Source organism: Chiroxiphia lanceolata, chromosome 11, assembly GCF_009829145.1.
Source record: "Chiroxiphia lanceolata isolate bChiLan1 chromosome 11, bChiLan1.pri, whole genome shotgun sequence".
Taxonomy (NCBI): Eukaryota; Metazoa; Chordata; class Aves; order Passeriformes; family Pipridae; genus Chiroxiphia; species Chiroxiphia lanceolata.
This window is the reverse complement of record NC_045647.1, coordinates 10,251,715-10,279,319: the sequence shown is the minus strand read 5'-3', so window position 1 is coordinate 10,279,319 and position 27,605 is coordinate 10,251,715. Positions and strand designations below refer to the sequence as shown.

At 43.8% G+C, this 27,605-nt stretch overlaps 1 protein-coding gene across 7 annotated transcripts in view; it reads left to right on the top strand.

Moving 5' to 3' along the window:
* Nucleotides 1–1,065: 1,065 nt before the first annotated feature.
* Nucleotides 1,066–27,605, top strand: part of SLC6A6 (solute carrier family 6 member 6) — a 57,196-nt gene continuing 30,656 nt past the window's right edge. The window contains exons 1-6 of one of the 7 annotated variants that reach the window (XM_032699361.1): nucleotides 1,701–1,849; nucleotides 5,627–5,662; nucleotides 8,204–8,269; nucleotides 12,646–12,702; nucleotides 24,959–25,198; nucleotides 25,766–25,900. In XM_032699361.1, coding sequence (XP_032555252.1) covers nucleotides 1,819–1,849; nucleotides 5,627–5,662; nucleotides 8,204–8,269; nucleotides 12,646–12,702; nucleotides 24,959–25,198; nucleotides 25,766–25,900 — 565 coding nt within the window. In that variant the 5' untranslated portion in view covers nucleotides 1,701–1,818. Of the gene's footprint in view, nucleotides 1,123–1,172; nucleotides 1,257–1,700; nucleotides 1,850–3,321; nucleotides 3,390–5,626; nucleotides 5,663–8,203; nucleotides 8,270–12,645; nucleotides 12,703–24,958; nucleotides 25,199–25,765; nucleotides 25,901–27,605 lie in introns of those variants that run through there. The other 6 variants (XM_032699363.1, XM_032699362.1, XM_032699367.1 and 3 more) reach the window with 6 other exon arrangements.

Below are 27,605 nucleotides of genomic sequence, written 5' to 3'. Positions count from 1 at the left end.
AAGCCTGGAGAGCAGAGCTGTGGGGTCTGTTCACTCTTCTTTGGTGCATCTCTGCTGTTCCCAGTGTCGTTAGCACCGCGGGACTTCTGCGAAACACAGATGGCCCAAAATATCCTTTCACCACTACTCTGCTCCCACAATGCAAACGGTATTTTGCAGTACAGAGGATCTTACTAAGTCTTCAGCAGGGGTTATATGAAAATTCCTCACGACTCTGTGTGCTGCTGTACCCTTTCATTAAGAGAACCAGAGGGGATGCAGGTAGGAGAGCGAGGACATATTTGAGTCATATACCCGTTCGCCTGCAGGGGAAAAGCACCAGCTTTCGGTTCTGTGAAACTCAACGCAAGACAAAACGTTGCCCTGCTCATTTTCCCTGCCGATCGCCCCGGCCGTACTTTGTTCTCCAGCTGCGACTGGGACTGCCCGGTGTCGGGGACTGCGCTTTTGGGAGGCGGCAGAGCAGAGCAAGGAGATCCCGGCCGCCCAGGCACCTGCCAGGCCACGCTCCCGTGCTGCCTTCTCCAGCAGCACACGGCTGCCGAGACCAAACGCCTCCAAAGCCTGGCAGGGCGGCACCGGGTCCAGAGTACAGTTTCCCGGGAAGAAAAGTGGCCGCGGAAGATCAGAGCCGGGGCCCGGGCGCAGCGACGGGCAGAGCTGGTGACAGCGCCGTGGGATGCTTTGACTGCGACAAGGGCACTCTTTGTGTGAAGATAAAAAATAACGATTAAAAAGAACGCACGAAAATAAAAAATAGCGAGAGGAGAGCGACGGCCGGGAGCCCTCGTTCCGCTCCTTTCCCGCCGCGGGACGCCGGCCGGCCCCGGGCCAGCCCCGCTCCCGCTGCCCGCGGCAGCCGCGGGGGAGGACGGGCGGCCCGGGGCGGCCCCCCCGGGCGGCGGCGGCCGCTGCCCCGCACCCGCCCACCCCTCCCCGCCGCCCCGCGGCCGCCTGCCAAGCCCGGGTTCCGCCGCCGTGTCTGCGGCATGGCCCCTCCTCCCCCACACCCCGTCCTTTAGGCTCCCCCCTCCCCAGCAAAGAAGAGGCCGTGCCGGTGTTTTTCCACTCAGCAGGATGGGTGATGCTCAAAGCTCCCTCATTAGACAACAGACACGAGAGGTCAGGAAGAAAGCGCTTATAAATTACCGTTTCCTCCAGCTCGGCGCTGCTAGTCGCGCCGCACCGCTCCGCCGGACGCGCCGCACCGCCGCAGGGGCGCAGCGGCGCGCAGGCACCGCGGCCAGCGGACGCAGGTACCGGCGCCTCCCGGGCGGGAGGGCGGGCGGGCGGCGGGGCTGCCGCTGCTGCCGCTGCCGCTGCTGCCGCTGAGGTGGTGGCGGCGGCGGGGCCGGCGCGGATCGTCCCGGATTCCCCCCTCTCTGCGAACAAAGGGGCGGCCGCTCCGCGCCCAGCGGAGCCGAACCGAGCCGGGCCGGTGGCGGCGGCATCGTCGTCCCTTTGTCCGCCCCGGCTCGGGGTGCCCCGCGGGCGCGCTTTCCCTTCCCCCTCTTACGTTTATTTGTTAATTCATCCTTCTCCTTCCAGCCCCCTCCTCCGCAGCTTTCCCATTACCCCGGCGGGGTTTTTGCTCCCTGGCGATTATTTACCCCACACCTCCCCCCACCTTGCGTTAACTTTTTTTGGCGATAACAGTTCTCAGCAATTCCCCGTTGCTGGCGGCCCTCCAGCACATCTAGGGCGCACGCTTCTCTCCCCGGCTATTTTTGTCCATTTTCTCCCTCCTTCCCACCCCTCCCCGCCGTGTTTTCTCTGGCTGCCGTGCGCTAACCTCGAGTGAAGAGGCTGGTACGGGCAATGCTACATCTGATGCTAATGGGCCTACCTGGTGGGTAGTAACGCTGCTGCTGCTTTCTTGCTGTTTCCCTCGTTTTCCTTTTTATTCCCTTCGTTTTCCATTTATTTCGTTGGTTTGATGCTGAAATTAAAGTTGTGATTGGGGCTTGGAAATAAAATGCAGGCACTGCACAGAGCAGGTTACTGAGCTCAGCGTGGTGTGAAGGGGTGATAATTTTGGGTTCGTCTGGGGGTAACTTGTATCCGAAATTCACCCGCTGGCTTTAAGATAATGAATGCCCATCGCTGCCTGAATATTGTACCAGGCGCTACGTGGGAGGACTCACAAGGTTTCCATATAAGAACATGGGAGAATTTATTTCACCCAGGCGAAGAAATGTGCAGAGTATGTGTTATTTATGAAGCTGAAGGCAAGCTGTGTTATCCTTAGGCAGCTCCGAGAGTGACAAAACTTGGTATTTAGAAATTGTAAAAGCTGATTTCTGCTGTTTAGTAAGAGCTGCGTTTAAAGGGAAGCATAGATGAAGCAAAAAAAAAAAAAAGGAAAAAGTAGTGGGAGAGAATCCAGATAAACACAACTAAATACAACCCCACACGTATTTCAGCACAGTTTGTGCCAAGGTGTAAAGATGGATTTTTTTTTGTTAGTTCCCATTTTTTTAACCGTATTGGGAAAGGCATTAAGAAAATGTGCCGAGAGGAGCTGGTTACGTTGATAGTGCTATTTTGGTAACTGCATTTTTTTTTTATTGCTTGCATGTGAAAATGTTTTGAGTTTTGGACTAGGAAAACAGTGAGGCAGCCCTGACAGGGGCATATGTCATCAGCTGTGTAATTTGGGGCTCAGATGACAGTTGCTACCGGTTTAGATTTTATGAGTTTAGGTTTGAGAGTAAATCAGCCCGTTAAAACCTGCTGCGGTGGAATTTGGAGGGGAGAGGCTTTGGTGAAAACTCTGATGGTTGTTGGCAGCGGGCTCTTTACCTCTGGGTCCACATTCAGGAGAGCTGACTGCTGTGTTACAGAAAGGTTTCCCTGAAGGTTACTGGGGGGTTTTTTTAAAGCAAAATGTGTGAGCAGCTGAGGGAGCCAGCAGCATGACAGTGTCCCTTGCCTGGACTAAGTCAAGGCTGAAGCACGAGTGTGAAGAGAGAATGGCTGTGTTGCCTGGTTAAACTGACACTGGAAACTTTATTTTTGGCACTTTCAGAGACAGTATCTTCGTGCTGCTTCTTCAACTGTCTCTTATCTGCTTTGCATGTTCTTTTTTTTTTTTTTTTCTTCCCCCCTGTATTTGCCTTTCACCTCTGTCCCTCCCTGTTCCCACCTCTCACGCTTTGGGCTGTGCTAAGGAAGCTCCCACTGGAGGGCGACAGACACCTTTACCGCTCCTTAGGTGCTGCCCGGGCGGGGCGGGACCCCGACCCCGGGGCCGGGAGAAAAAAGGCCGCTTCTTGCTGTCATTTATTAACCTGCTTCTTTCACCATGCACTGTGAGGGTTATTTTCTGTCATACTTCGCAAAAGCCAGGAGATTGCAGGTGGCACCGTGATACCTGGAGGCCCAAGAAGGTGGTTGCGTGCTCGGGGATGCTAAATCAAAATCCTGGGGCATCTGGCTTGTTTGCTTAGGAATCTTGTTCTGGAGTCCAGTAGAAACTGGGAATCTTTCAAATGCTACTGACTTTTGTTTTATTTTGCTGTAACCAGGAGCTAAATTTGGCGTTCAGCTCTTTGTTGGTAGTCCCTAATGTGTAGGTTTTGGGTTGCCTGGTACTTTCATGTCAGAGGTGAAATGTTGGGGCTATAGCAGGAGGCTTCAGTCAGTGTGAAATGCTGTCGGAGAAGAGGTGTTATATTGCCTGGGAAAACTAGGAAGACACTTTAGATTGGCTTGCTCTTGCTGCAGAGTGCTTGGGAAACCTCCTGTGCCTGAGCAGAGACCTGTTTGTAAAGCCTCAGTGAGGATCTTGCCTTACAGCTAATCATTGCTAGTATTTCAGTGAGGGTTTTTTTAATCAATACTCTTAGTGTATCTTAGTGGCTTCCAGCCAGGTCTTATGGGCTGGATGTTTCCAAAAAGACTCTCGGGTGCTTTCAACAGGCTGCCATGTTTCCCAGGCAGTGATACTCCCAGGATTTTCATCAGTGCACCTCAAGACTTGGTGGCAACCCTCTATTATTTTAATTTTGCCCTTTCTAGGTTTTCCAGTGCCCCATAGTTTTGCCTTAGTGGGTAACGGGGCAACATTGCCCCAATGCCCCAATGGCAGTGTTGCCAGTTCCACCAGTAAGGGGAGTCAGCAGTGGTGCCCTGCCTGGGGTTTTAACCATGCTGGCAAACAACTCTGAAAAGATAATGCTGATTAGTTTCTTTTAAATTTAACCATATTGCAACACCTCAAAAATGGATGGGAAAGCACTGGTAGTTAAAGCCTTTTGTAAGTAATGCTTATTTGATTGGTCATATGAATAAATTGTAGATCATTTAAGAAGTGAAGCTTTGAATAGATTACTCAGTAGGATTAGTGCCTTTGACTTCTTTCATCACTAACTTAATTTACATGACCAGAATGGATCAGGGTTAAGTTTTTTAAAGTAATCCTGAGTCTACTTCAGTAAGAGCTCTATACACAGAACTCAAGTTTATTCTAGTGCTACTCTGAGCGTGCAGCTTGCAGGATTGGGTCCTTGGCATTTGGAAGTAAAGGATGAGAATGCAGTGATTTAATATTTATTGAATTTCTTCCATACATGCATATTTACTTGAATCCTCAGCTGTTGCAGTGCCATGGATTTAATTGATTTGTGCAAGCTGAGTATCATCCCAAGGCACTACCCTTTAAGTTGGTTACATAGTAGCTAATATTGATATAAGGTAATGCAGTAGAAATTAAGTGAAACTTCTGCTCTTTGTTGTCCTTTTTTCCCCAAAAACCTAGTGTTGGAAGGGCTGCTGTGCTGCCAGTCTGTGACACCATGTGAAACCATGGCTGGTGTCCTACAGCATCTTCTGTATTTCTATCAGTCTCTCTTTCTTCAATGTGTCTACATTTACAGCAGCCCTAAACCCTGCTCCAAGAGCATCCACCAAACCCACGAGCTATGCTGGTGGAAGGGGAACGTGAATCAAATGCCACCAAGCTTTGGGTGGGAGGCAGCGGGGTGGGAAGCCCGTGGCTGTTAAGGCCCATCAGCTCTTGGGAAGGTTTGTGCATTTTAGCAGTTACTGGGTTTCCTGTTGTGGTTCTCTGTCGCTCGGCGTTGTCGCAGCCTCGAAGGATACCTTCGCTGCTGTGGTTGCCCAACCTGAGCTTGAAGACAGCCAGTGCATGGAAAAACCACGGTGCCATGCCGTGCCCTAACACAGCAGGAGTGCCCTGCTCCAGGGTGTTGGTGCAGGTCGGCTGTCCACGGGTAGGAGAGCAACCCGTACGCTGAGCCATGGGGTTATCAGTAAGCTGGAATGTAGTTAAAAGTTCATTTTTTTTGTTTCATTTTTTTTGCTTCAGATCACATGGCATTTGCATTTTATTTCACTGCTCTACTGTAATTTTCCTGCTTTTTAGATAGTATAGGCAAATCTTCTGCAATGTTTTACATGGGATGAAGCACGCGAGAAATTATATCCTGTTTTGGCATTGGTACTATGTTCAGTGTCTTGATGTTCTTCAAGTATAAGATCATACTGATGAAATTAAGAAAATATGATGCATGATAACATTGAAACACGTCTGACATCTTGCTAGACCTATTTTTTCCTTTAAAATATTTTTCCCTTTTGTTTTTCTCTTTTTTTTCCCAAACAGGAAGAGAAAATACATTCAGGAGAGACTCTACTTCATGTAAGTGTTATTTATGCTTGTTTATGAAATTACAAAAGGCTTATAAAGCTCATTAAAACGTTCAAATACTGAACACTTACCATCTGTTTATAGAAACCAAGTATAGAGCATGTAAAAATAGACTGTAGTTATACAGCAATAATGCTCAGCAACTGTTATCTTAAACCTATCTATGCAGTTCTTCTGTGCATATCACTGCAGAATTTAGAAACCATTGCAAAGCACTTTGCAGACATTTAAGCAGCATGTCCATAAAGTTGGTGTGTAAATCCCAGAGGGATAATGTTAAATTGATTTGCCCGAAGCAGAGGAGACCCATAAGTGAGAACTTGATTTTAGCACCCCAGAGTCCTTGATTCCCAAACCCTGTGACAAAAATCAGCTTTTCTGCCTTGGATCCTACAGAATCCAAGTTCTGCCTACAGAGCCATTTGTTTGCGTGCACGTGTACTAGTGTGTGCCTGTATACATGTGGGTAAGAGAGAGTGTGTATACGTGTATTTGGCCTTAAATAGCCTATAGTTATTTCAGGCCTTTTCTACAACCTATGGTGATACCCATTAAAGCAAGAGTAGATGCCAGCAGCCATTGGTGAATACTCTTGCAAATGTTTTGTGAAAGCATTTGGTTCCAGCCTGGCTGCTCTGTCAGGGGGAGCCTGGTAAAGTGTTCATCATGGGACCGAGAAAGCTGTTATGTCTTAAAAATACAACAGGCGTTTTTTTGCCACACCATCTAGTGACCTGGTTTTTCTGCAGATCTCAGATTTGAAAACTGTTGAGTAGTATAGGAAGCTCTGCTCTGGTATTTCTTCCTACTAAATAAATCTGATTAAATGTTTTAAGGGGCTGCATAGATGAAGACTCTCATTGCCTTTATGCAAAATTAGCTTAGCAAGGAAAAAGACTGCATTGTTCCCAATGCAGGGCCCGCTTTGCATAACTCCTAAGCATGTACTGTGTCCAGTGGCATGGCAAGCCCACGAGCACTCCCCTAGGGCTGATTTTCCATAAGTCAACATTTTTTTTTTTATTATTATTTTATAAATAACATGTATCTCGGAATTGCAGCACTCCATTATGCTTGCGTAGCAACTGCTGGTTAATATGTAGCAAAACGCCGTGTGGTAACAAATGTTTTTTTGCTATTGTTGAGCTGGAATGTTAGTTCAGCTTCTAGATAAACGTGGCTTGCGCAAGGCGTCCCGGTAGACCATGACTTCTGTGGCTTGTACAGTAGTTCTGTAGGCAACCGTGTTCTGCTCTTCCTCTCCCCTGTGCTTCCCTTCATCTTCCACGTGAACGAGGGGTGGGCTTAGGTAAAGGCAGGGAACTGGCAGCCCTTTGCATCCCACAAAGCACCAGCATGGGGTTTATATTACGCCCGTTGCTAGTCAAGCATCTGTTAAAAAAACTCTTTATTCTGGTTGTGTTGCTAGCAGAAACACTGTAAGATGCTTTATTTAATAGCTTTAAACCATAAGTGTTCTTTGGCTGGTTTTATGGATATCGTAAGACAATCTTTAAAAAAAAAAAATAAAAAAATCCAGTAGTAAGTGAAGGATACCCCACAAAGAAATAAAGAATCCTCCTTCCCTGCTGCTGGGAATCCTAGCTGAGACTAGGTTAAGCATTTGTATCTTTGAGAAGGTACATCATCATTTTTAAAAGGTAACAGAGAAGGAAAAAATCCAAAAGCTTTTTCTGTGTGACCATTTTCAACATTTGTAGCTCATTATTATTTCATTCTAGTGTAGGAAGTTCAAATGTCTTGAAAATTCTGTGAAGCATAGGTTTCCCAGAGATTATAAATGGGAAATAGTGCAACAAAAGCACCTTTAAGAGAAGAAGCTCGCAAATAGAGAAGAACCCAAACAGACAAACCCTGCAGCAGTGACTGTGTGGTGTCTGGAAACTGCAGAATAAGCCTGCAGTGCAGATCTGAAGAGTTTTGCCTGGAGACTGCAGTATCACAAAGAAGGAATCGGGAATTCTTAACTCCAATAGATACACTCCAAAATGAGTAATGAAAAGTCAGTGGTCCAGAGGCCATTTGCGGTGCAGCCTTCCATCACCTGCTGTGGCTTTTCAACAGCTAACGGCAAGCTTTGAGCATCAGAGCCTCTCTCTTCTGGTTCTGTGCATGAAATATTATGACTTTGACTCGATAACTCTATTTGTGCCTGTCTGTGCGTTGGCTCCCCTTGGCTTCTTCGACTGTGTGAGTTTCCAAAGGAGAGTTAAACTCCAGGGAAAGGAGTAGTGAGGCTATAACGAAATGGCAGGATGGTGAAGCATCCAGGGCAGGGATCTCTCCCAGGCCCTATTCAGAGGGGGTTGACTCCTGCGGCAGTGAATGCTCGGTGGGGCTTAACCCCTCAGACTCTGACTTGGACCGATCACTGTGACAGGAGGTGACCACTTTGAGAAAGGGTTCTTTGTGATAGTAACCAGCCATATGTAGTTGTAATGATAAGAAAGGGACCATCTTATTGTAGTCACTTTGCGACAAATACTACCACAATTCATTACTTTCCATCAGTGCCTCATCCTATGGAGGAATCACCACTGCCCATCTACATTGAGGAGGGGACAGAAGTCCCGATTGGTGAGTGCAGTTGGGATGGGATTTGTTTAAGGGAGGGTATAACGGTACTTGGGGTTTATATTCCTCACGTTTGTGTGTACCCATTTGTCATTGAAAACTGTAAGGTCTGTTGCAAATGTGTGGGGGGTTTTATTTTATTTTCGTCTTTATTTTCTATTAAGAGCTCCTAAAGGTTGTTAAAATACTGCTAGAGTTGGTTTTCAGCTAATCATAAATCAAAGTACATAATTTATGCAGTGACACTGAAAGCTTCTATGCAGGATGTCTTAATACAAGACTGAGGAAGACCATGAGTATCACAAGAGGTAGTTCCCACTTTGGCCTTTGATCTCGATGTTCTGTTACTCGGAATAATCTGAGCTCTGGGTCAGCATTTTTTTTTTCTTGCTGACACTCTCATGCCCGGCACCCAACAGACTCACATTGCACACACCACTGAATAGCCAGAAGAGAGTCAGAGAGGTTTGCCATTACCTGACATACACATTGGAGCGCTGCACACCCCCATTTCTGGGCTCTGGTGTAGATGTATTGTCACTACATGGATATATAGGTTGAGTGTTTTCTTGGGGTTTTTTAAATAGAAAAGCAGTCTTTAAGATAACTCATAAAGAACAAGACAAAAAGATAAGTAGGTTGGACTGTGGTGATCTCCTTGGACAGTAGAAAGCTATGATGGCAAAATTTCCCAGAGCTCCTTCCTCATACAACCTGTTCTGGATTGCATACAGTAAGTGAGCCTTAGCTATCACCTTGGGAATCTACCTTGTTGAGCAGATGTGTCTCTTCAAACAACTTTTTCTTATTATATATCCTGAATTTTTCCATTCCTAAATTCAAGCAGTTGCTTCTTGTCCTACTATTTTTTGAGCTAGATTAATTACCTTCCTCTACACACAGTACCTTGAAGGTATTTATAGCTGGATCTCAGCCCAGGAGTCTTCTCATTTAACGAACATATTAATTTTAGCACTGCTACTCTCTCCTTAGATCACTTTTATTGTCCTTATTTGTATTTCCTTTAATTTCTCTATCTCCTTTCTAATCTGTGGAGACTTGAACAGGTCATAATTTGTTCAGTGTGGTTGTTTTGACACAGCATTATGCTTTAGATTTCCATGTCATCCCTTCCCATGTACACATACAGAAATAGCTTAGCCTTTGACCCTTCTGCATCAATCAGTAGCACCACACAGAGAAACTCTATTACTTGGCTAATCTTACCTGCAATCACCTTTAGGTCTTTCTTGGATTCACAGCTTTGCTAGCTGCTCCTCAGGCAATGTCACGGCTCTCCTGAGATGTAGGGCTTTATACTTCCTAGCACTAAATCCCCATCCCATTGCATGTCACTCACTTATTTTATCCATGAATTACTTAAGACAGTATGCCTTTGTTTATTTTAATGCCCTGGGATTTTATCATTAACATAGAACTTCTTACTGTTTTATATAAACAAAGACATACTGTATATAGAGCAAATAAGTACTTATGTTTTTATATTTTGATACCTATTACAGCTGTCTTCTGCATGTTAGTATGGACTCCTTTCTCAGCTTCATCATTCTTGTTTATATACCTTCCCTAACCTTTCTTTCCTCTAGTTAAAAAAGTTCATTATGTAAAAACTGACAGGTTTAGCCTTCTCCTTGTCTTCATTTGTACCTTTTCTCATTATAGAATTAGTATCTTGCTTCTGTATGTCTTCCATGCATGGCATGGTGTGGTCTTTCCCACAGCAGATCATCTTTTCCTCATCTCCTCTGGGGTTGTAGTGCTCGACATCAGTCCCTTCTTGTAGAACTGTTAAGGCCAAGTTCTGTCGTGGCCCCTGGTACTTCATCTTGTCTTTCCCACTGCACTGAGGAAACCTGGACTGCCAAGATCGTGGCACCTGCACCAAGAAAAACACTGTAAGGCTGATGAGTCACAGAACTGATTGACCAACCAACCAAAAAAAGCCCCAACTATGAGTGGAAAGCTTTTTAGAGGTTGTTTGTTCGGTGCTGTCTTGAAGCAGGTTTGTTGGATTAGGCTCTGAAGTGCAGCACTGGCTGTGAAATGGCCAAATTGGGTTGGAGAGGGCAAAATGTTTACTTATTCTAAATAAGTATCTGGACTGTCAATACAGCAAGCTGTGGTTGAGGGGCAATGAGTGGAAAAAGTAAATGATGCAGAGATGAGGGCAAACCACAAGCTCCGAGTTTGGTATTTGAATGTCTGGCGTGGGTCAGGGCTTTAGATGCAGTATAAATAATCAGTATAAACCATCAAGCTAGGAAGTCAGCTGCAAAATTCTGATCTGGGTCTGGGTCTCAGTATTGGCCCTGCTTTCCATTGAGCTTACCAGCATGGTCCAGGTCCAGTGTGCCTATTTGCACCCGTACAGACACTAATATCAATGAAACAAAGTCCTGTCTGCATTTAGACTCGAGAAGAGTAACACAAAGTGCAATTGTTAAAACATTTAATTCAGCACAGCCCTCATTTACTTTTAAAAGGTTGTTTAGAGAACTTAGATTATTTCATAATAACATTTTGATTGTTATATGGTGTGCGTACTGTTCTGGCCCAGGCCTGACTGGTGGTGGTAGATTGCTTTGTAGCTTCTGTATTGAAAAAATAGAGAAATCAGTAGGCTTTTCAGAGTCTAAATTTAACAGTGCTAATTATTTCAAGCAATTTAAAAAAAGAACATAAATCTCACTTGTTTATTACAGCTCCTTCATGAAAACAGCAGCTACAAATAATACTCAGTAATGAAAATCTAGCTAACACTCATGAATTAGCCAACAAGAGAATGAATATTTGGGATCTGGACAAGGGCAGCATTTCCTTCTCTGGTGAGAGGGTCTTTGCATTGAGGAGAAGGTGTTATTATCTAAACACTGTTTTTATCTCCTTGGGTGAAATGAAGACTTTGACATTTCTGCATAGATGAATATGACTTTTGATTGGAAAAAGGCCTGGGCTCTACTTAGTTTTTATGTACTTTTGCCCTTTTTATGTACTTCTCCCCAGAGGAATGTAGGTGAGGGAGATGCAACCAATGTTTGAATAAACCGAAGAAATTTCTGAGGAGATGGAGAATATCTTGTGACCACTAGCAAAGAACCTACAGAGTAGCAGTGAAAGAAAGGTCATATGCTGGCAGTCTTAGTTCAGGTACAATTTCAGCTGTCTCCCATACAAGTAAACGGTTCAGGAGATTCCAAGTGAGGAAATAAGCAGAACAGGTCCTTATTCACCATCACTCTTCATGCTAAGGATCTTGTTGTGTTAAACACTGAAGAGAACACCTGAGGCCACACAGTCCAAATTCACATTTTGTAAAGCACAAACACAGGAATAAAATATTTGTATTGGCAGTCATTGCATTTGGGCTATACAGGACACCACCGAGGGAATAATTGCCTCCTCAGGGATCAGGGAGCAATAGAGCTGCAGGCTGAGATGTTTGTTTATGTTCTCCTTCCAAGTCACATTTTGGGATGTTAATGTTGTTTGATATCTGTGAAATTAGCTCAAAGACATACAAATGCAGGATCTAATTCTGAACTGACTTATTCCAGTTTGTTGATTCCAGTAGCATTGCTATTGCTTTATCGTTGTGTAGATAATGCCAGAAGTGAGATCTCCTTGTTCAGGAATCAGTCCTGCTGACTTTGAAATCCGTGGCACTTCTACTGTAGCTCTGAGTCCCTGTGTGGGTGAAATCCCAAAGGTCCACTTCCATCTTACTGATCCACTTTTACTAATGAATAGCACTGCCTTCAGTGGACTTGTGTCAAATGTGTACAAGTGTTACATAGACCTTGCCTGTACAGGGTTTTCACCCCCATTAAATCATCTCAGTATGGTGGAAAGCTCCATTAGCCCTCTGGAGTCATGTTCTCTTGGTCATATTCACAAGTCATGGTACAGCCTGGGCTCGTTTGAGTAATCTTGATTACAGAAGAATTTTCTTATAATCGCACACAGTTTCTTTTGCTACTACTCAGTCCCTGATTTTAAGTATCTCTGGTGCCTTCTCTGTGATAAAAATAGGATTTTTTTTGCTCTTGGGCAAACTCACCAAAAGACAGATGCTCTGTTACTTCTTATATCTCTTTCGATAAGAGAATTAAAGCTCTTTTTTAAGCCGCGTGACCATAGAAAGTGCCCCTTTTCCCGACAGGAAGAGTATTTGTCACCCTACAGAGAGCTGGCTCTGTGTCTCTCTTGGAGGTTGCCTTCCCTTGCAAGAGAAGAAAACCATTTCTGTTGCACATGCTAAGGTTTGCTCTTTCATGGGGTGCTGGCACACAGAAAGCTTGATTTTTGCCAGGTACTGAGTGCCTTCTGCAAGGTGTTGAGTGCCCTCCTATCCTTTGCAGCCAAAAAGGATTTGATTGCTCTTGACATCAGGCAGATCTGGACCCAGAAGACCACAGGTAGTATTTACCAATTATTTATGTGCTTTCGCATGCCAGAGTTTGTCTGAATTGATTTTCGTAGCATACAAGAAATTTCAGGCGTTAATGACACTTGCCTGCCGCTAAAAACATTTTTTTTTAAATAATAATAATACAATAATAAGCATGACATTTATTGCATTGCCATGGGGAAATTAAAAACCCCCAAAATTAACTACAGCCCAAGTAACTATTAGCTCTTCAGAGCTAATGTGTGAGTTATATACCCTGAATGAGCACCATATGCCAATTCATTGTGGCACAGTGAGTCACAGGACACATTGTGGAAAACAATAATTGCTTGGCATGCATTGGAGCACTCAGTAGGGTTTTTTGTTTGGTTTTCTTAAGGGAATATGTTTTAATCTGACAATAAAATGAGTATTGTGTGATATGCTGCCACCAGGGACTGTTGATTATTTTGTGCTTACCTGGAGCTTACCCATTTGTCACTCACCTCACACCCCTCAGTACCTTTTGCATTCCAGCTGCTTGTATTGTATGTGTGCAGCACCAGAATATGAGCCTTCCATTTGGTACTGTCTTGCTGTTTTGTGTTAATCCTCTTTTCCCTTTTCCTCCTCATCTTATTTCTATGTCAGATAGAGAAATTGAGATTGTTTATGTGGAAAAAAAGTTTGCCCTGAGAGGAGTGAAGCAATGGGATGGGTTTGCACAGAGACTGTATGGTCTCCACACTTGAGATTTTCAGAGGTTGACCAGATAAGGCTGTCAGCAAACCAGTCTGATTTTGATGCTGGCCCTTCTTTGAGCAAGAAGATGGGCTTACATGACCTCCAGAAGTCTCTTCTGACCTGAATTACTTTATGGTTCTGTTTATTATGCAGTTCCTGTTCCGGTTCAGCCATGATACTGTGAATGTCATTAACTGCTCACTCCCTGTCACTGTCAGTCATTCATACCAGCATAGAACAGGAGTGAACTCCTGAAGGTCAGTGAGGTGACAGTGGTTTTACTCACATGGGTGCAAAATCAAGGTGTGAAAAAAGGTGAGATTAGTAGGTGAAATTTGGGTATCTCTGAAATTATTTGAAATTTTTACAAGGATTTCATTCAAGTTCTCTTCCAATCTTCAGTAAGTGCCAATTGAAGTTATCGGTTGCAGAGTTTGATGCATAATTATGTCAGGACAATACGTATTTAAAAAGTAAAAATCATCTTTTCCCCCTCTCAGTTACAAATCCCATTCTCTAGCAGCCTTGGAGAGAGCTTTGGGGTGTTTAGGATTTAGTGAGTCACCAACTGCCCTCGCTGTGCCCGTTACGTGCTGATTTCCTCATGTGGCTGTAACCACGTGAGGGAGTTAATGCTGCACAGAGCATCTGCTCCTCAGCTAAACGCCTTCCCAGCCTGCAGCTGTCTGCCAGAGAGCTTTGGACGTGCAGAGGGGCATCTGTGAGCTCGATTGGGTAGCAAATTTTCGTGGGTTGCCCCATATGCTGGCCAAAAAACACCCTTTGTCAGAATAGTGTTATTTTAATTGTGATGAAAGCAAGCAAAATTGCACTCAGATTCACCACGTCAGCTTAGGGAATTTTCAGCAATTATCTAGCTTTTCTAGGGGGAAAAAACCCCAAAATTCCCTTGCTAGGAAAAAGAAATATGAGAATAATTTCATAGGGTTGCTCTTCCAAGTCTGACAAGATAAGGTGTTTTTTCTTGGTATTTCTCCTTTATCAGCAAGAAGTATATTGCTTATGCAAACACCTTATTTCCCATCAGGCTCTATCAAAAGTAAAGTTTACAAATGGGGCTACCATAGTGGATTGTGGAAAGACTTAAACATGACCAACCAAAAGCCTTTGTTATCCCTTTTTATGCAAGGCAGGATTCTAAAATTGAGATTTAACAGGACAGACTTGCTTTCATTGCTGCCCTCCCTTTTCTGTAACCAAATCAATACCCTCTCCTCATACAGATCCTCCGTAGGTGATGTAGAGGACTGCTCTTTCAAATGTGAAAAAGGTGTTGTGCCATGTAGAGGAAACGTAGAATGGAAGATGCTGTTGCTTAATAAGGTTGAAGGTCCCCTCTTCTCCACTCTGTGCAGTATACAAGCTATAGATTACAAGTCAAATTTAATAGGAAGATAGTAATCACATGAGGAATTGAAAGCAATACATTGGACTTTGAATCCCCGAGGTTTCTCCCGCAAAACTACCACAAGTTCATGTAGCTTTTGTAGTCAAAATTCAGCCAAGTAAATGAAAGGAAGTCTCTCACTTTCTACCTTTAGTTTACATATGAATTGTTTTTGTTGCTATCTCAGCTGTTTGTCAGGTGCCCATCGTTTACAGTGGAACTGCAAACAGTTTACCACCTGTCCCTAATTAGCAAATAATGAAAGACAATTGTACTCATGATGAAAACAGCTTTAGGTATTAAAGGTTAATGTGCCACGTTGGTATCTAATGTAAGCATGTTCACTGAGGTGAAATTGCACTAAGAGAAATCCTCAACTGTTCAGCTTTGAGCTGGTAACAGGAGTAAGGTGAGTTTACAGTAATCAAGCTAGGGCTATAAAAGCAACCTGCAGTGAAACCATCAGCTAGCATTTGTTTGAAAAGATAAGAGATGGAGAAAAGTACTCAGGCTGTTCCTATATTGTCATGCTGTATTTGGGGAAGCTTACCTGCAAAAGCCAACAGAGAAAACAAGTACCTGTAGCCAGTGGGATTGACCCTGGTATAAAGGTGGGACTGCAGATGCTTGTTTCTTGTATTGGAGTCAGCCTTTGCTCTTACAGAATTCCCTTTGGAGGCAGCAATTCCAGGGTGAATTCTGTGGGGTTTTTGTCCAAGTAGAGTGTGGGCTCAGGGCTTTGTTCGTGCTTGGTGTGTGCTCTGCACTTTGCAGACTGTGGTATGCAGAAGTGGTTTGTATGTTAGTTTCTTTGGAAAAGTGAAGTATTTGTTCTGGCACTCTTTGGTTTTCGTATCTCTTGACATAAAAACAAGCACAGCTCTTGGTCTGTGAAAGCTGATGTTAGAGGCCCTGGCAAAAGTGAACTGAAAATACACCTCTGGTTGGGAACCAGTGTGAATCACATGATATTTAAAAGCGTATTGGTTTAGTGGTCAATGCCTAAGGTTTTCCTTCCAACTCAGAACTTCAAAGCAGATGAGTAGTGATCAAAAAATTGTGATTTTGATCAAATAATGCCCACTGAGAGACCTGTAGGTCATAGCAGTATTCCTTCTCAAATGCCCTCCAGGAGCATGGTGAGTGGCTCTGGACAGCCATGGAAGCTGAGAGGACAGAACTGCAGCTGGAGACTGAGCCAAGGCTGTTCTGGGATTAAACAAAACATGCCATTGTCCAGCCGTGCAAGCCAGCACCTGGCACCAGCTGCATGAAAGCAAATAAATATCATAGTGTCTACAGAGCTTCGCCTTTTTTGTGTGTGTGAAAGTCTACAGTTCACCAACCTGTTTTGCAAAGCTGGGCTCTCAGTGAGCTTGTTCACCAGCTTTGCCACTTCTTCTTTTAGCATATCCTCTGCAGAACCCCCTCGTGCTGTTCTGCGCTGCTGTATCAGTGGTTTCGATTTCATTTCCTGTGTGAAACTTCATATGCTGAAAGTTTCTGTTCCTTTTTTTTTTTTTTTTTACTTGAAGAAAAGAAAACAACAACAGTAAATTAAACCTCAGGGTGCTTAGGAAATCTTTGGTGACTGAAGGCCTGGCCGAGCACCCCAGTCACCTGAGTACCCCTGGTTCAGCAACAAGGGTTGTGTCTCCACATCTTAAAAGATTACAGCTCATTTCCGTCACTGAGTCTGATTTTTGCTGATATTTACTGCCAGTGTGGAGGAGAAGTCAAGGCTAAAATCAAAAGTAGCTCGCTCTTGCCATTAAGTTTTAGTGCTCCTGATCCAGCCCTCAGGGCTTTGTAACTGGCTCAGGTTTTATAGCCCTGTAATGGGACTAACGCTGCGGATCGCGTGCGTGTAATAGCTGTTTTCCTGGTACGGGTCAGCTGGCTGTTTTCCACCCACGGTGCCGTGTTGCACAACTCTTCCTTCCATTACTCTATTCTAGAAAAAAAATAAAAATCAGGTGTTATGCATATGGGGCACGGGAACAAATAAGAAGAAAGGATTGTTCTCTTGCACCGGTGGTGCAGGGATCTAGATTTGTAGGAATAAGTTACTGGGTGACATGTTTAAACAGCTGCCACAGGTGAGATAGAAGTCTGTCCTCAGTTATTAAGTTGAATGGATAGAGGCAATAAAAACACAACTCCAGCTTTGTGTGGAGGTGGTCTAGGCAGATACAGCACCAGCTGATCAAAGCCCTTACTAGCTATGGAAGACTCTACTTGTTTTTCCAAAAACATGTTATCCTATACATATATCTGTTTTTTACTTAGAAAACATACTGAAAAAGTACAGTAATCTTCAATTACGAGAAAGCCCTGAACATTAACATTGGTAAACTCAGTAAATTTAAGGCCGAATTTGGAATTAGCTGAAAAAACCCCCCGTGCGAGGGTGAAATCATTTATTCCCCCAGAAAAAATTACTATGGAATAGTGAATTCATACATCTTATTGCACATTTGCTTTACTAAATGGCTACTTTGTTGTTTCTGTTTCCTGCGCCGAGGCACAGCTCGGTTATCGTAGCTTGCAGAGGTTGCTATCTGACATTATCATGTGTTGTAAGTGCCTTGCAGAAGTGTCACACAGGATCAATAAGCCATTAATCACATGCAAAAAATTCAATAGGCACAGTGCACACCACTGATTGGTCAAGTTCATAAGCTTTGTGAGCTTTAAGGTTTTTGCCTTTTTTATAGCAGGATGAAGGACGTCCCTTATTGATTTTGGTGTGGTTTACTTGTGGCAATAGAACTAATTTAATTGACACTAAGACTTGCTGGAGAATTGCAATCCACTCAAGAGCAGACCTTCAGAATTGAAAACGAAATATGACAGTGCTTGTTCCTTTGGTCAAAAGGTGTAACTGCAGGGTATAAGGTGGTTGAAGAGTCGAGGATGTGCACAGCTCGTTGAATCTTCTTCGACAATGCCCATCTTGCTTGGAAAGCCACACCACGTGGATATACTCCTGCATTTTGTTAAGGACCCTGTCATAAGGACAAAGGCCTCAAGAGGTGGTGTCACCCAGTAAATTAATGTTTTTCCATTTTCACACCATGAGAGCTGGTGGAGCAGAGGGAGCAGGCAGGGACGGCAGCGGGGGGCTGGTGCTTCTTTCCAGGCTATTGACAGTCAGGAGGCTGTGAGCTGGCACACCCAGAGGCATTAAATTAGGTCAGCAGTTGGCTTCACGTGAACAAAACCAAGTTTTAACTGGTTATTCTCCTCCACATAATTACCAATACAGTGTACAAAGGACGAGCAGTTTCCCTTCATTCTTTCTGCCTCTGCCAACCCTTACTTTTATGCTCTCCTTCCCCGTGGTTGTCTTTGCAAGAGTCACCCCTGGGCATTCTTCTTTGAGGAGGGGGCAGAGCAGGAGGATCATGACTCTCCAGGGGGGGTCACTTGGTTTCTCACTGGGATACAGGAGATGCTGTGCCCACAAAGATTTCAGGAGGACAGTTGCAACTGATGTGACTCAGTGTGCCAGTCCCCTACTTCACTGCCTCTCATGCTCTTCCTCACTGACCACTGTGGGGGCCAGGGCTGCCCTGAGCCATCTCCCTGGGAATCAGGCTCAATCCCTGAGGCTGGGAAGCATTATTTTTGCTTCAGCCTCTGTTTAAAGACAGGGTCATGTTCCCTCTGAAATGCATTGGAGTTTGTGGGTATTAATTTTCCTCCTTTCCACCCCACACAACAGGAAAGGAGTTTTTAATTTCCTCCTGTTCTGGGTTTAGTTCTAACTGCTTTGTTCTTTGACATAAATAAGTAGAACAAAATGAGCATCTAGAGTATTACGTGACTGCAGATTTTCTGCTGCTGAAATTTGAGCAAAGATGCAGGATTTTATAACAGCTCAGTGCTGTGACATGGTGCCTATTTGAAGAGCATGAATGGAAACACCAACAAGAAAAAAGCATGTAGGAAAAAGAGATATCTTTTGTCCAGACCACAACTGATGAAAAAGAAATTGCATTAAGACCTGGGCTTTCCTTTCAGAGTAGACTCCAGTGTTATAAAGAAGTGCATTTTGCTCTTAGAAAATTTTCAATAGCAGATTTTCCAGTCAATCTTAGAAGACTAAAAAAAGCATCATAGTGAAAGAAAAGGAAATGATGAAGGAGCGAGAAGGAGAGATGAAGAAAGTTGAAGGGAAAACTGAGAAAGAAGAAAGCAAAAATGGATAGATGTTTAAATAACCACCTGTACCCAGGGAAACGTAATCAGAAAAAGAGGAGTCCATTAAAAACAGAACAGTGAACTGTAATTCAGGGAAATTTTAGAGGCACTTTCAAGAAGAAGAGAGGCAGTGTGTGCAGTAAAGGGAGCCGTATTATTTTCAGAAAATGTAGGTGTCTTGTTCAATGAAGCAGAACGGACTTGGATATGAGTTAAGGACAATAAGTGAAGTCAGGTGCTCTTTGGGTACTGGTGTGGCCTTGAGGGCTGCCAAACATAAAGGCTTTTTCTCCTGCAGAGCAGAAAGACTTGCACTAAAGCCATAAGTTTGATCAAGGGGCTGTTTATTTTAATCATGTATCGATTGGCTTACCCACACTGCTCCAGGAGGGAGGGAGAGCTGTCAACATCAGGAATTACAGCTTTCAAAGTTCCAAGTAATCCTAGGAAATGAGCCAAACATAATAAATGCAGTTTTATTTGGGACCTGATACTACTACTGTTGAAATCAATAGCAGCTTTTCCATTGCTCTCAATGAGAGTGAAAGCTGTTTATTTGAAGAGCAGCTCTGATCCAGCAATCAGGGCAGCTAATTTTGAAATATTCATGAATATGAATGTAAAGTAATAATAATTTGAAAAAGAACCAATCCACGAGTAGATTGGCAGATCTAGGAAAGTTCAGTTTTTAAAGGGAGGTTGACTTCACTTTGCAAGATACAAAACAAAAAATGACAGAAAAATAAGAGAGATGATAATATCTAAAGAGGCAGTGAACTTAAGCAGGGTTGGCAAAATTAATTATAATGTGGTAAACTGATGTCTCTCAAAAGTCATTGAGGCAGAAGAGTAGGAAAGAGCACTGAGAAGCTCAAGACATACAGTCTGCACAGGCTGAACTCTAGTAGAGAAGGTTCCTTGCAAGCAAAAGTAGTGGTGATACATATCACACTGCAAAAATAGTCCATACAGGACAGCCATACAGACATTCCTCAGGCAGCATTCCCATCAAGGTCAGAAGTACTCTGGATATGTATTGTGCTTTTAGTTTTCTAACAGAAGAAGCTAGAAAAAAAAATTTTCAGTTAGCATGCTAGTCACCACTTCAGTATGTTGAATCTTTGGACAAAGTTTATATGAATTGACCAAAGGAGAAGTGTCTGCTTTGCTGTGGTTTCTGATGTTCAGATGCAAGATAGGGCTTGCATTTTACCATGCCTAAATATTTACACATGTGTATCTGTGTGTACAGGCACACTTTGATTTTCCCATTTCCATCAACATTTGGAAAACCACTGTTTGGAAGACTCAGTTTTTAGAGAGTATTAAATGAGATAGCATCCATGATGGATTTATCCTCAAGGCTCTTCCTGGAAGGTTTTGACATGCGTTGGTCGCTTGTGTCCGGCTGTAAGAAGCTTGGAGCTGATCATTACTGTAATCCCAAAGCAGAAACTGATCACAGTGTATTTTCAGATGTGTAATCTGCAGGTTGTCTCTCAAAAAAAATCAGTGGTTCAGTAGTAATGTGAGTTGTGTCTGTTCTGACAACCAGCAGGTCCTGGCCATGCTGGTGCCTTTCCCCACCTGCATCGCTCACTGTCTGACCCCTCTGTCCAGTGCCTCCTCCTTCCCCTACTCCTCATTTTTTTTGCACGTTATGAAGGATTACATTTCAATGCCAGTATTTTTTTAAAGGGTATGGGTTATTTGAGATGTAGGCTGTACGTGTGAAGATCTGATTTCTGCAGCCCAGGGGATGGCCCAAGCCAAGTTGGCTGTGAAAACTCTCCACTTATGGCTGGTCCTTTGGTATTTTCAGCTGTACACCAAGGACTGGTCAGTCATAGGGGGTGGCAGAAGGACTTGGGTTAGCACAGGGTATTTCACCTAAGGAAATTTGAGCAAGGGACACTCACAGATTCTGCTGCAGAAGGAGAGGCACCCTTGAGGTGCTCCTGGCGGCACAGGTGAGCAGATGCTTGAGAAGCACAGTGCCCATGCACACTCCCTTGTTGTGTTTTGTCCATATTTTACCAGCATCAGTTCGACAATCGGTAACTCCATCCTCTGTTAACGTGGGTTTGTACCAGTGTACGTGAGAGCAGAATCTGGGCCTGGCCCAGTCTGTATCCTTTCTCCCCTTGCTTTCAGATCAGGCTCTTGCAGTGTGGTTGTGCTCAGCCTGGCACACTGTAAATAGCAGGCTTGACTGCTGCTTTCTGTTTATCCATATTAAGTTCATCAGATGAAGCCAGAGCTTCCTGGGGCCATCTGAAGCTTCCTGGAGGGGGTACTCTCACAGGCAGATGTGGCTCCTGGAAGGCAGACGTGTGTCTCTGGGAGGCAAACATATGCCTCAGACTTGCATCACTCCTTTTGGACTCTCTGGTTGTAAGAGCATTTTTTTACAATATATTTCCTTGGGGTAATCTGATGGACTTAGATCTCGGATACCATCCACACTAAGTGATACAGTAAAAATAACCTATTATTCTCTGGTTCTGACCTGGGCGGTGACAACATATTGTTTCAGCATCTCTGTCAGACTATTTCCTTCAAGAGCCATTTTAACCTCACCCAGTGGGACATAACTAAAGGAAATGAAACTCCAACCCCATTAAGGAAAAAGACAATGCCTTTCACTAAACAAACTTGATTTTCTTGGCTTTTCTTCACCAAGGAGAATCGCCTGTACCCCCCACCCTTGCAGCCTTTGTAGACAGTTCCTGTAATTGGGAATGGCTGGGTGGACACCAATGGTTGGCAGCAAAGGGGGATAAATCCGACATCCCTTGAACGTGACATGGGCTGGGACCGCAGTCCCAGGTGGCCGCTTAGCGACAGTCCCTGTGGTACTGGTGGACGGTACGTGCCTGCCAGCCACAGCTGCCGGCCCTCGAAACACAATTGGGATTTTAGCAAGTCTAAACAGAGTAAACTGGGCTGTTACTAATTTTGTGCAGGCACTGGATATTGTACTGTGCCCCGCTATTGAGAGCTGGTGACTTCCACCGTAGTTGTGGTGGTCCATCTCCTGGCACCCGTAAGGTGAAACAGCCACCCCAGAAAGCAACCGTAACCTTGAGGGTTTGTGCTCTTGGGCTAAGGGAAAGATCATGATCCATCTTCACGCTCCAGCTAAGGTGAAACTGATTGCTCACTTAATGGGGTTTTTCAAGCACAGCCATTAATTTGGGGTATCTTGAGACAAATTACAAATCCCCTTTTTTAAATGTAGTTCCACTCAGTTGCGAAGAAGGAGTCTGGAAAGGCAGCATTTCACTCTGTGTGTGCAGGTAATTGGGACAAACCACAGGGCAATCACTTTGTCCCAGGGAGAGTCAGGGTTTACAGAATGCAATCGACTGGTCAGCCTTGCAGACTCTGGGTAGAACTAACACCTGGGTCAAAGTAAATCCGCAGGCAAGAGGATTAGAGCTGGCAGAAAAATAAAGAACTCTGTGTCACAAGATAAAAGCAGATTGCAAAAAATTGCAGTCCTGAGGAGTTTTTAATCTTTGAGGTGGCTAATGCTGTAGGTCCCCTTAGGTTTTTTTGACATAAGGGGAGCCTGTGTTCCCAGTGTTCTCTTTCGGAGTATTTCCAGTATCAGTCCCCATGGGGAGCAGTTAAGCTCTTATTTCAAACCTAATCCCACAGAGATCTATGAATCTATATGTCTCTGTGCCCTGTTAAGCAGGTTTAGGGCTGTCCCAGCAGTTCACCAAGAAGTTGTCTGTAAAACAAGAGTATGCACTAAACACTAGGTGTGAGACACTTTCTCTTTTACACACTTTCTTCTCCTGTTGATGAGTGTTTCAACAACCCCCATGAAGAACAGCTTCCATGAGATGGTCCGAATGCCCTCCATTCCTCAGCTCAGAATAGCCTGTTGCCTGATGGTTATGACATCCAAGATGAAAGATAGGGATTCAAACAGCACAAATAGCAAAAGGAAGTGGAATAGTGCTTTCTCCATGCCTGGTAGCTGTTGCAGTGAGAACAGGACATCAGCCACCTTGTAGGTACCTCTTTGAAGAAAAGCAGTTGCATACGCTTTTTTTTTCCTCCCTCAAGAGATGACTCCAGGGGATTATGCAGGGTGGTGCCTGTGTGGGGCTTGGAGTGAGATGCAGATGTCTTGGGGAGGTTAAGGCTGCTGTGAATCCCTCTCAGAGCCACCTGCATTAATCTCCATTCATGATACTACAACTCAAGTTAGCTATTGTGAATTAAGTCCTAAAAGCAACTAAAGGCTGTTATAGAGCTGGCCCTACCATTTTTATTCAGTTACTGCACTACTTTATCTCATACCATGTCTCTAACAGTGACCAACAGGAGATATTTTAGAGGAATATGTGTCCTGCCCTCATCCCCCTGCAGTGGGTAGTGATGGTCCATCTCCCTGGGATTCGCTTTCTCCTTCTGTGAGCTCTCTCTGCTGTTGACCACGAGGTATTGCAATGCTCGTGTCACCTCTGTGCACTCGCCAGTGGCCTTGTTTAAAAACCAGTAGAAAGTCATAATGATTAACATTGTGGAGATTAAAGTCCCTTTATAGATCATGGCCTGATAGGCAATTTACCTCCTTTGCAAAGGCCACCAATATGCCACTGGGCGAGTATCGAGCTGCAGTGGGTTGTGACAGTGTAGCCTTCTGAAACTTTCCGTGGCGGATGGAAAGATTTACAAGCACCATGATGCATATCTATCTCAGAATCATGTCTGGATTAAAAACTTCCTGCAGAGCTAATGTCAGCTCAAGCTTCAGGTCACCGCCACAAGCTAAATCAGGTTAGAGATCAAAACCAGCACACAGGTATGAGGGACCTTGCAGCTATCAAACAGGATAATCTGTAGCACAATTTTTTTATGACTGTTCACTCCTAATGACATGTACAAGCAGGGAATGGTTGTGGTCTGGAATAAACTTGCTGGTTTACCTGGTTCTGCTGAAAATTTCAGTATAAAACACTATGCAAAAGTAACTGGTCAGATCCAGATAATGTCACTTGAGTTATGTGGGGAATGAATTGGCCTCGTATGCCTGAGATCTGAGTTAATATAAAAGCTACAGGTTATTCCTAAATTGTTTTCATGAGAAAATCCTGCGTAAAAGGGCACTTGTTAGAATAATTCCAGCTATGATTTGGTATGACTCATGCCACTGACTTTTTAATTAACTAAGGAGCCATCATCCTTGGCAAACTATTCAGTTGCATAGGTGTGTGTAACACAATAATTGAATATAAAGGCTTGGTTTTGTCCCTTTACTGATGTCAAGGGAAAACAGTGCAGTTATGAAAGTGGAATAAACTGAAAAGATTCCTTCAGTTCCTGCAGGATTATTAGAACAAATGACTTTCCATTCCAGTTTTTATGAATGTATAGTTTTCTGAAAGCTTTATAATACTTCAGGGAATGGAAATGGCAGGCAATAAATGATACAGGACTGCTTGGGTTATTGGGAAATACAGAATGGGTTTTATCTGGAAAGGTGAGATTTACTGTTCTGCTGTATTTTATGTAAATGTTTGAGAAGGAATCAGATGCAGTGATTTGTACCTTACTTTGGTCATGGAAGTAGCATGAGACACTTGCTCAGTAATTCTTTGTGCTGATGCTTCCACAGTAGGCAGTGTTGGGACACCTTTTCCCTGCAGCAGCAAGTGGCGTCAAAGCTTTGCTGTCCTCTGTGCTTCATTGGCAGCAAAGAGGTGACCCCAGAGTTCAGAGGTGGTTTGTCTCTCCTGGTCAGTGAAGGCATCAGATGTATTTTCCTACATCAGCTTGATAAACAGCACTGGTTTTTTTTTGAATGAGTTTGTCTAAACAGTTCTCACAGTGTTAAGAGAGCTCTGCTGGAAAAGACTGTTTAATAAACCACCCCCCCCTTTCTTTTTTTTCTTCTTTTTCTGTGTAGAAAGCAGAAATATGGCAACAAAGGAAAAGCTTCAGTGCTTGAAAGATTTCCACAAGGACATCCTCAAACCTTCCCCCGGCAAGAGCCCGGGGACACGGCCTGAGGATGAGGCAGAAGGGAAGCCGCCCCAGCGGGAGAAGTGGGCGAGCAAGATTGACTTTCTGCTGTCCGTGGCAGGTGGATTTATTGGTTTAGGCAATGTCTGGCGGTTTCCGTATCTCTGCTACAAAAATGGCGGAGGTGAGTATTTATTTCCTTCTCAGGAGTCAATCTGTCTGCCTTGTGCTTACTGTTTTTCAGTGCCTTCGTCCAGTTTTTAGTAAGAATATTCATGCACCTGGTTTCTGCCTTCCTCACCAGTCTTCAGGAGAGATTGCTTTATTACTTGATAGTTTTTATTAAAACTTCATTAGGGAAAAACAACAGCAATTTAAAATGTTGTACTAATGAACCTTTTCTGCTACAATTGAGTCTGAGTTTTAACCAAAAGATAGGCTATCAATTCAGACCAGGGGATTTCAGAATAAGAGCATTCTGAGCCACGTGAAACTGTTTGGTGCCTAACAATCTGCCATTGTTATTGCAGATTTTCACTTTAAAGAGGTAAGAAAATGCCCTTCCCAACATATACCCATTCTTTTTGCAGAGAATATGAGCAAAAATACCCCAGAATAAAATTATTGTATGATGATATTAAAGTATCAAGTATGTTTCTTTGTTTATATATGCCTGTTCCCACTTTTTAGATGACCTTGTGTAAGTTCACTCACTTCATCTCAACTTTGTGCTATTGTATTTTCTCAACAGGTGCATTTCTTATACCTTATTTCATTTTCCTGTTTGGGGGAGGTCTTCCTGTGTTTTTCCTGGAGGTGGTGCTAGGACAGTATACCTCTGAAGGTGGAATTACATGCTGGGAAAAGATCTGCCCTATTTTCACTGGTTAGTACATCTTGTTGTGCTTTGCTGCTTAAAGAACCTCTGTAGACCGTATGTAACTACACCATTCCCCTCATGTCCATTAATTCAGCTATTTCTCTTGTAATTTAGGGTATGATATTGGTTCCTGGAAAGGTAGAAGTCAGAGAGTCTGAAGGACAAAGTGAGATATTGATTTTGACGCTATCATGTTGTTAACTGGCAGAACTGCCAGTAAGCAAGAAAGAAATTGAATATTATGCCTTTTAAAGGCAATTGCACATTTTGTTTACAGGTATCAGAGAAAGTGTTGCCTTGGAAAGCTGGATGGCATTAATGAAACCGTCTTTGAAACGTTATTTTGGTCTGGAAATCAAAATCCCCCTGCCATATGAAAGCTGATCATTGACATCATCCCTCTGCTACTGATACAGCCAAAACCTGGACAGCACTTTTGGAAACGGACTTTAGTCATAACTGAGCAGCTCCTGGCAAACAGGAGTGTTGTTACCGAAGGGCCTTTGCCTGACTCACCACTCATGGGAACAATACAGAGGCTGCTCTGGAAGTAAACTAGAATGAAAAATGAAAGACAGATTAGAAAAATGAGCAAGGATGCCTATCTTATGTGTAGATTGCCCTTTGCAGTCGGACAGCACAGGCAGAATCCTTTGGAGTAACTACACTAAACATGTGGCACTGTTCAAATCCCATTTGGAAAGAGTGGGCACTGGTGTGTTCCTAGTTCTGCCACTGTTGCTGTTCTAGGCATCTCTCTCCCCTTATTTCACCCCAGGCAGAAGTGGAGGTTTTCTCTAGGGCTCACACTCCCACCTAGTAGTCAGAACACTGCTGAAGCTGATGTAATTGTGCTTCTTTAGCTTAATTTTATTCCTCCTCCTTCCACTGTTATGAAGCCTTTTTTTTTTTTAAGAGGAAGGAATGTTCCTTATTTAAATAGCAATCTCCCAGGCATCCATAAGTGTAGCTAATGTGACTAGCTGTATATCCTGAAGGAAATGCAAATCTACAGAATAAATAGCACTTGCTTTGCTTGTTTCCACCTGGCATAAAAATAATCTCTGGTGGTAAAGACTCCTGCTACCACAAGGTTTTAAACTGTAAACTAGGAGGCAGGTATCCCAAGTGCTGGAATAGCTGTCAGAGTGATGTGAAAGGGAACCTCATAGGTTCTTGTAAGAGACTGCTCTAAGTTTTTTAAGGAAATCCTTTTTTTTTTGCCTCTAAGTGGCAAACTTTGTAAGCAGAGATTGATCCAGTTAAGAGCCACAAATACAATGCTTCCTTTACACAAGTGAAATTGGGGCAGAAACAACGGCTTTCCCATTGATTCCTTCAAAATTTTCCTTGTTAACTCATTCAAGGACTGTCTTTGTTTTGGGGGGTTTTTTGCACACAGACTGAGCCCAGCCTACCCAGTAGGTAACCGAGTGGTGCAGGGGCTGCCCAGCTGAGCTGCTACCAAGGAAGCTGTTTGGGGGACAGTGTGGCAAGAATAAGGTTGCCCACATAGGTACCTAAGTGAGATGGTGTAAATCCCAGATGAGCAAAGCATGATGCCTTGAATTCCTTCTACTAGAACTTGAAATAGCTGGTTTAGTGTTACATTGGGTAGACATCCTGCAGACCTCCCTTTAATGTCAGCAAAACATGGCCAGAAACTCATCCCTGAGTAACAGAGATGGTGCCGGGTCAGTGCTTACGTGTG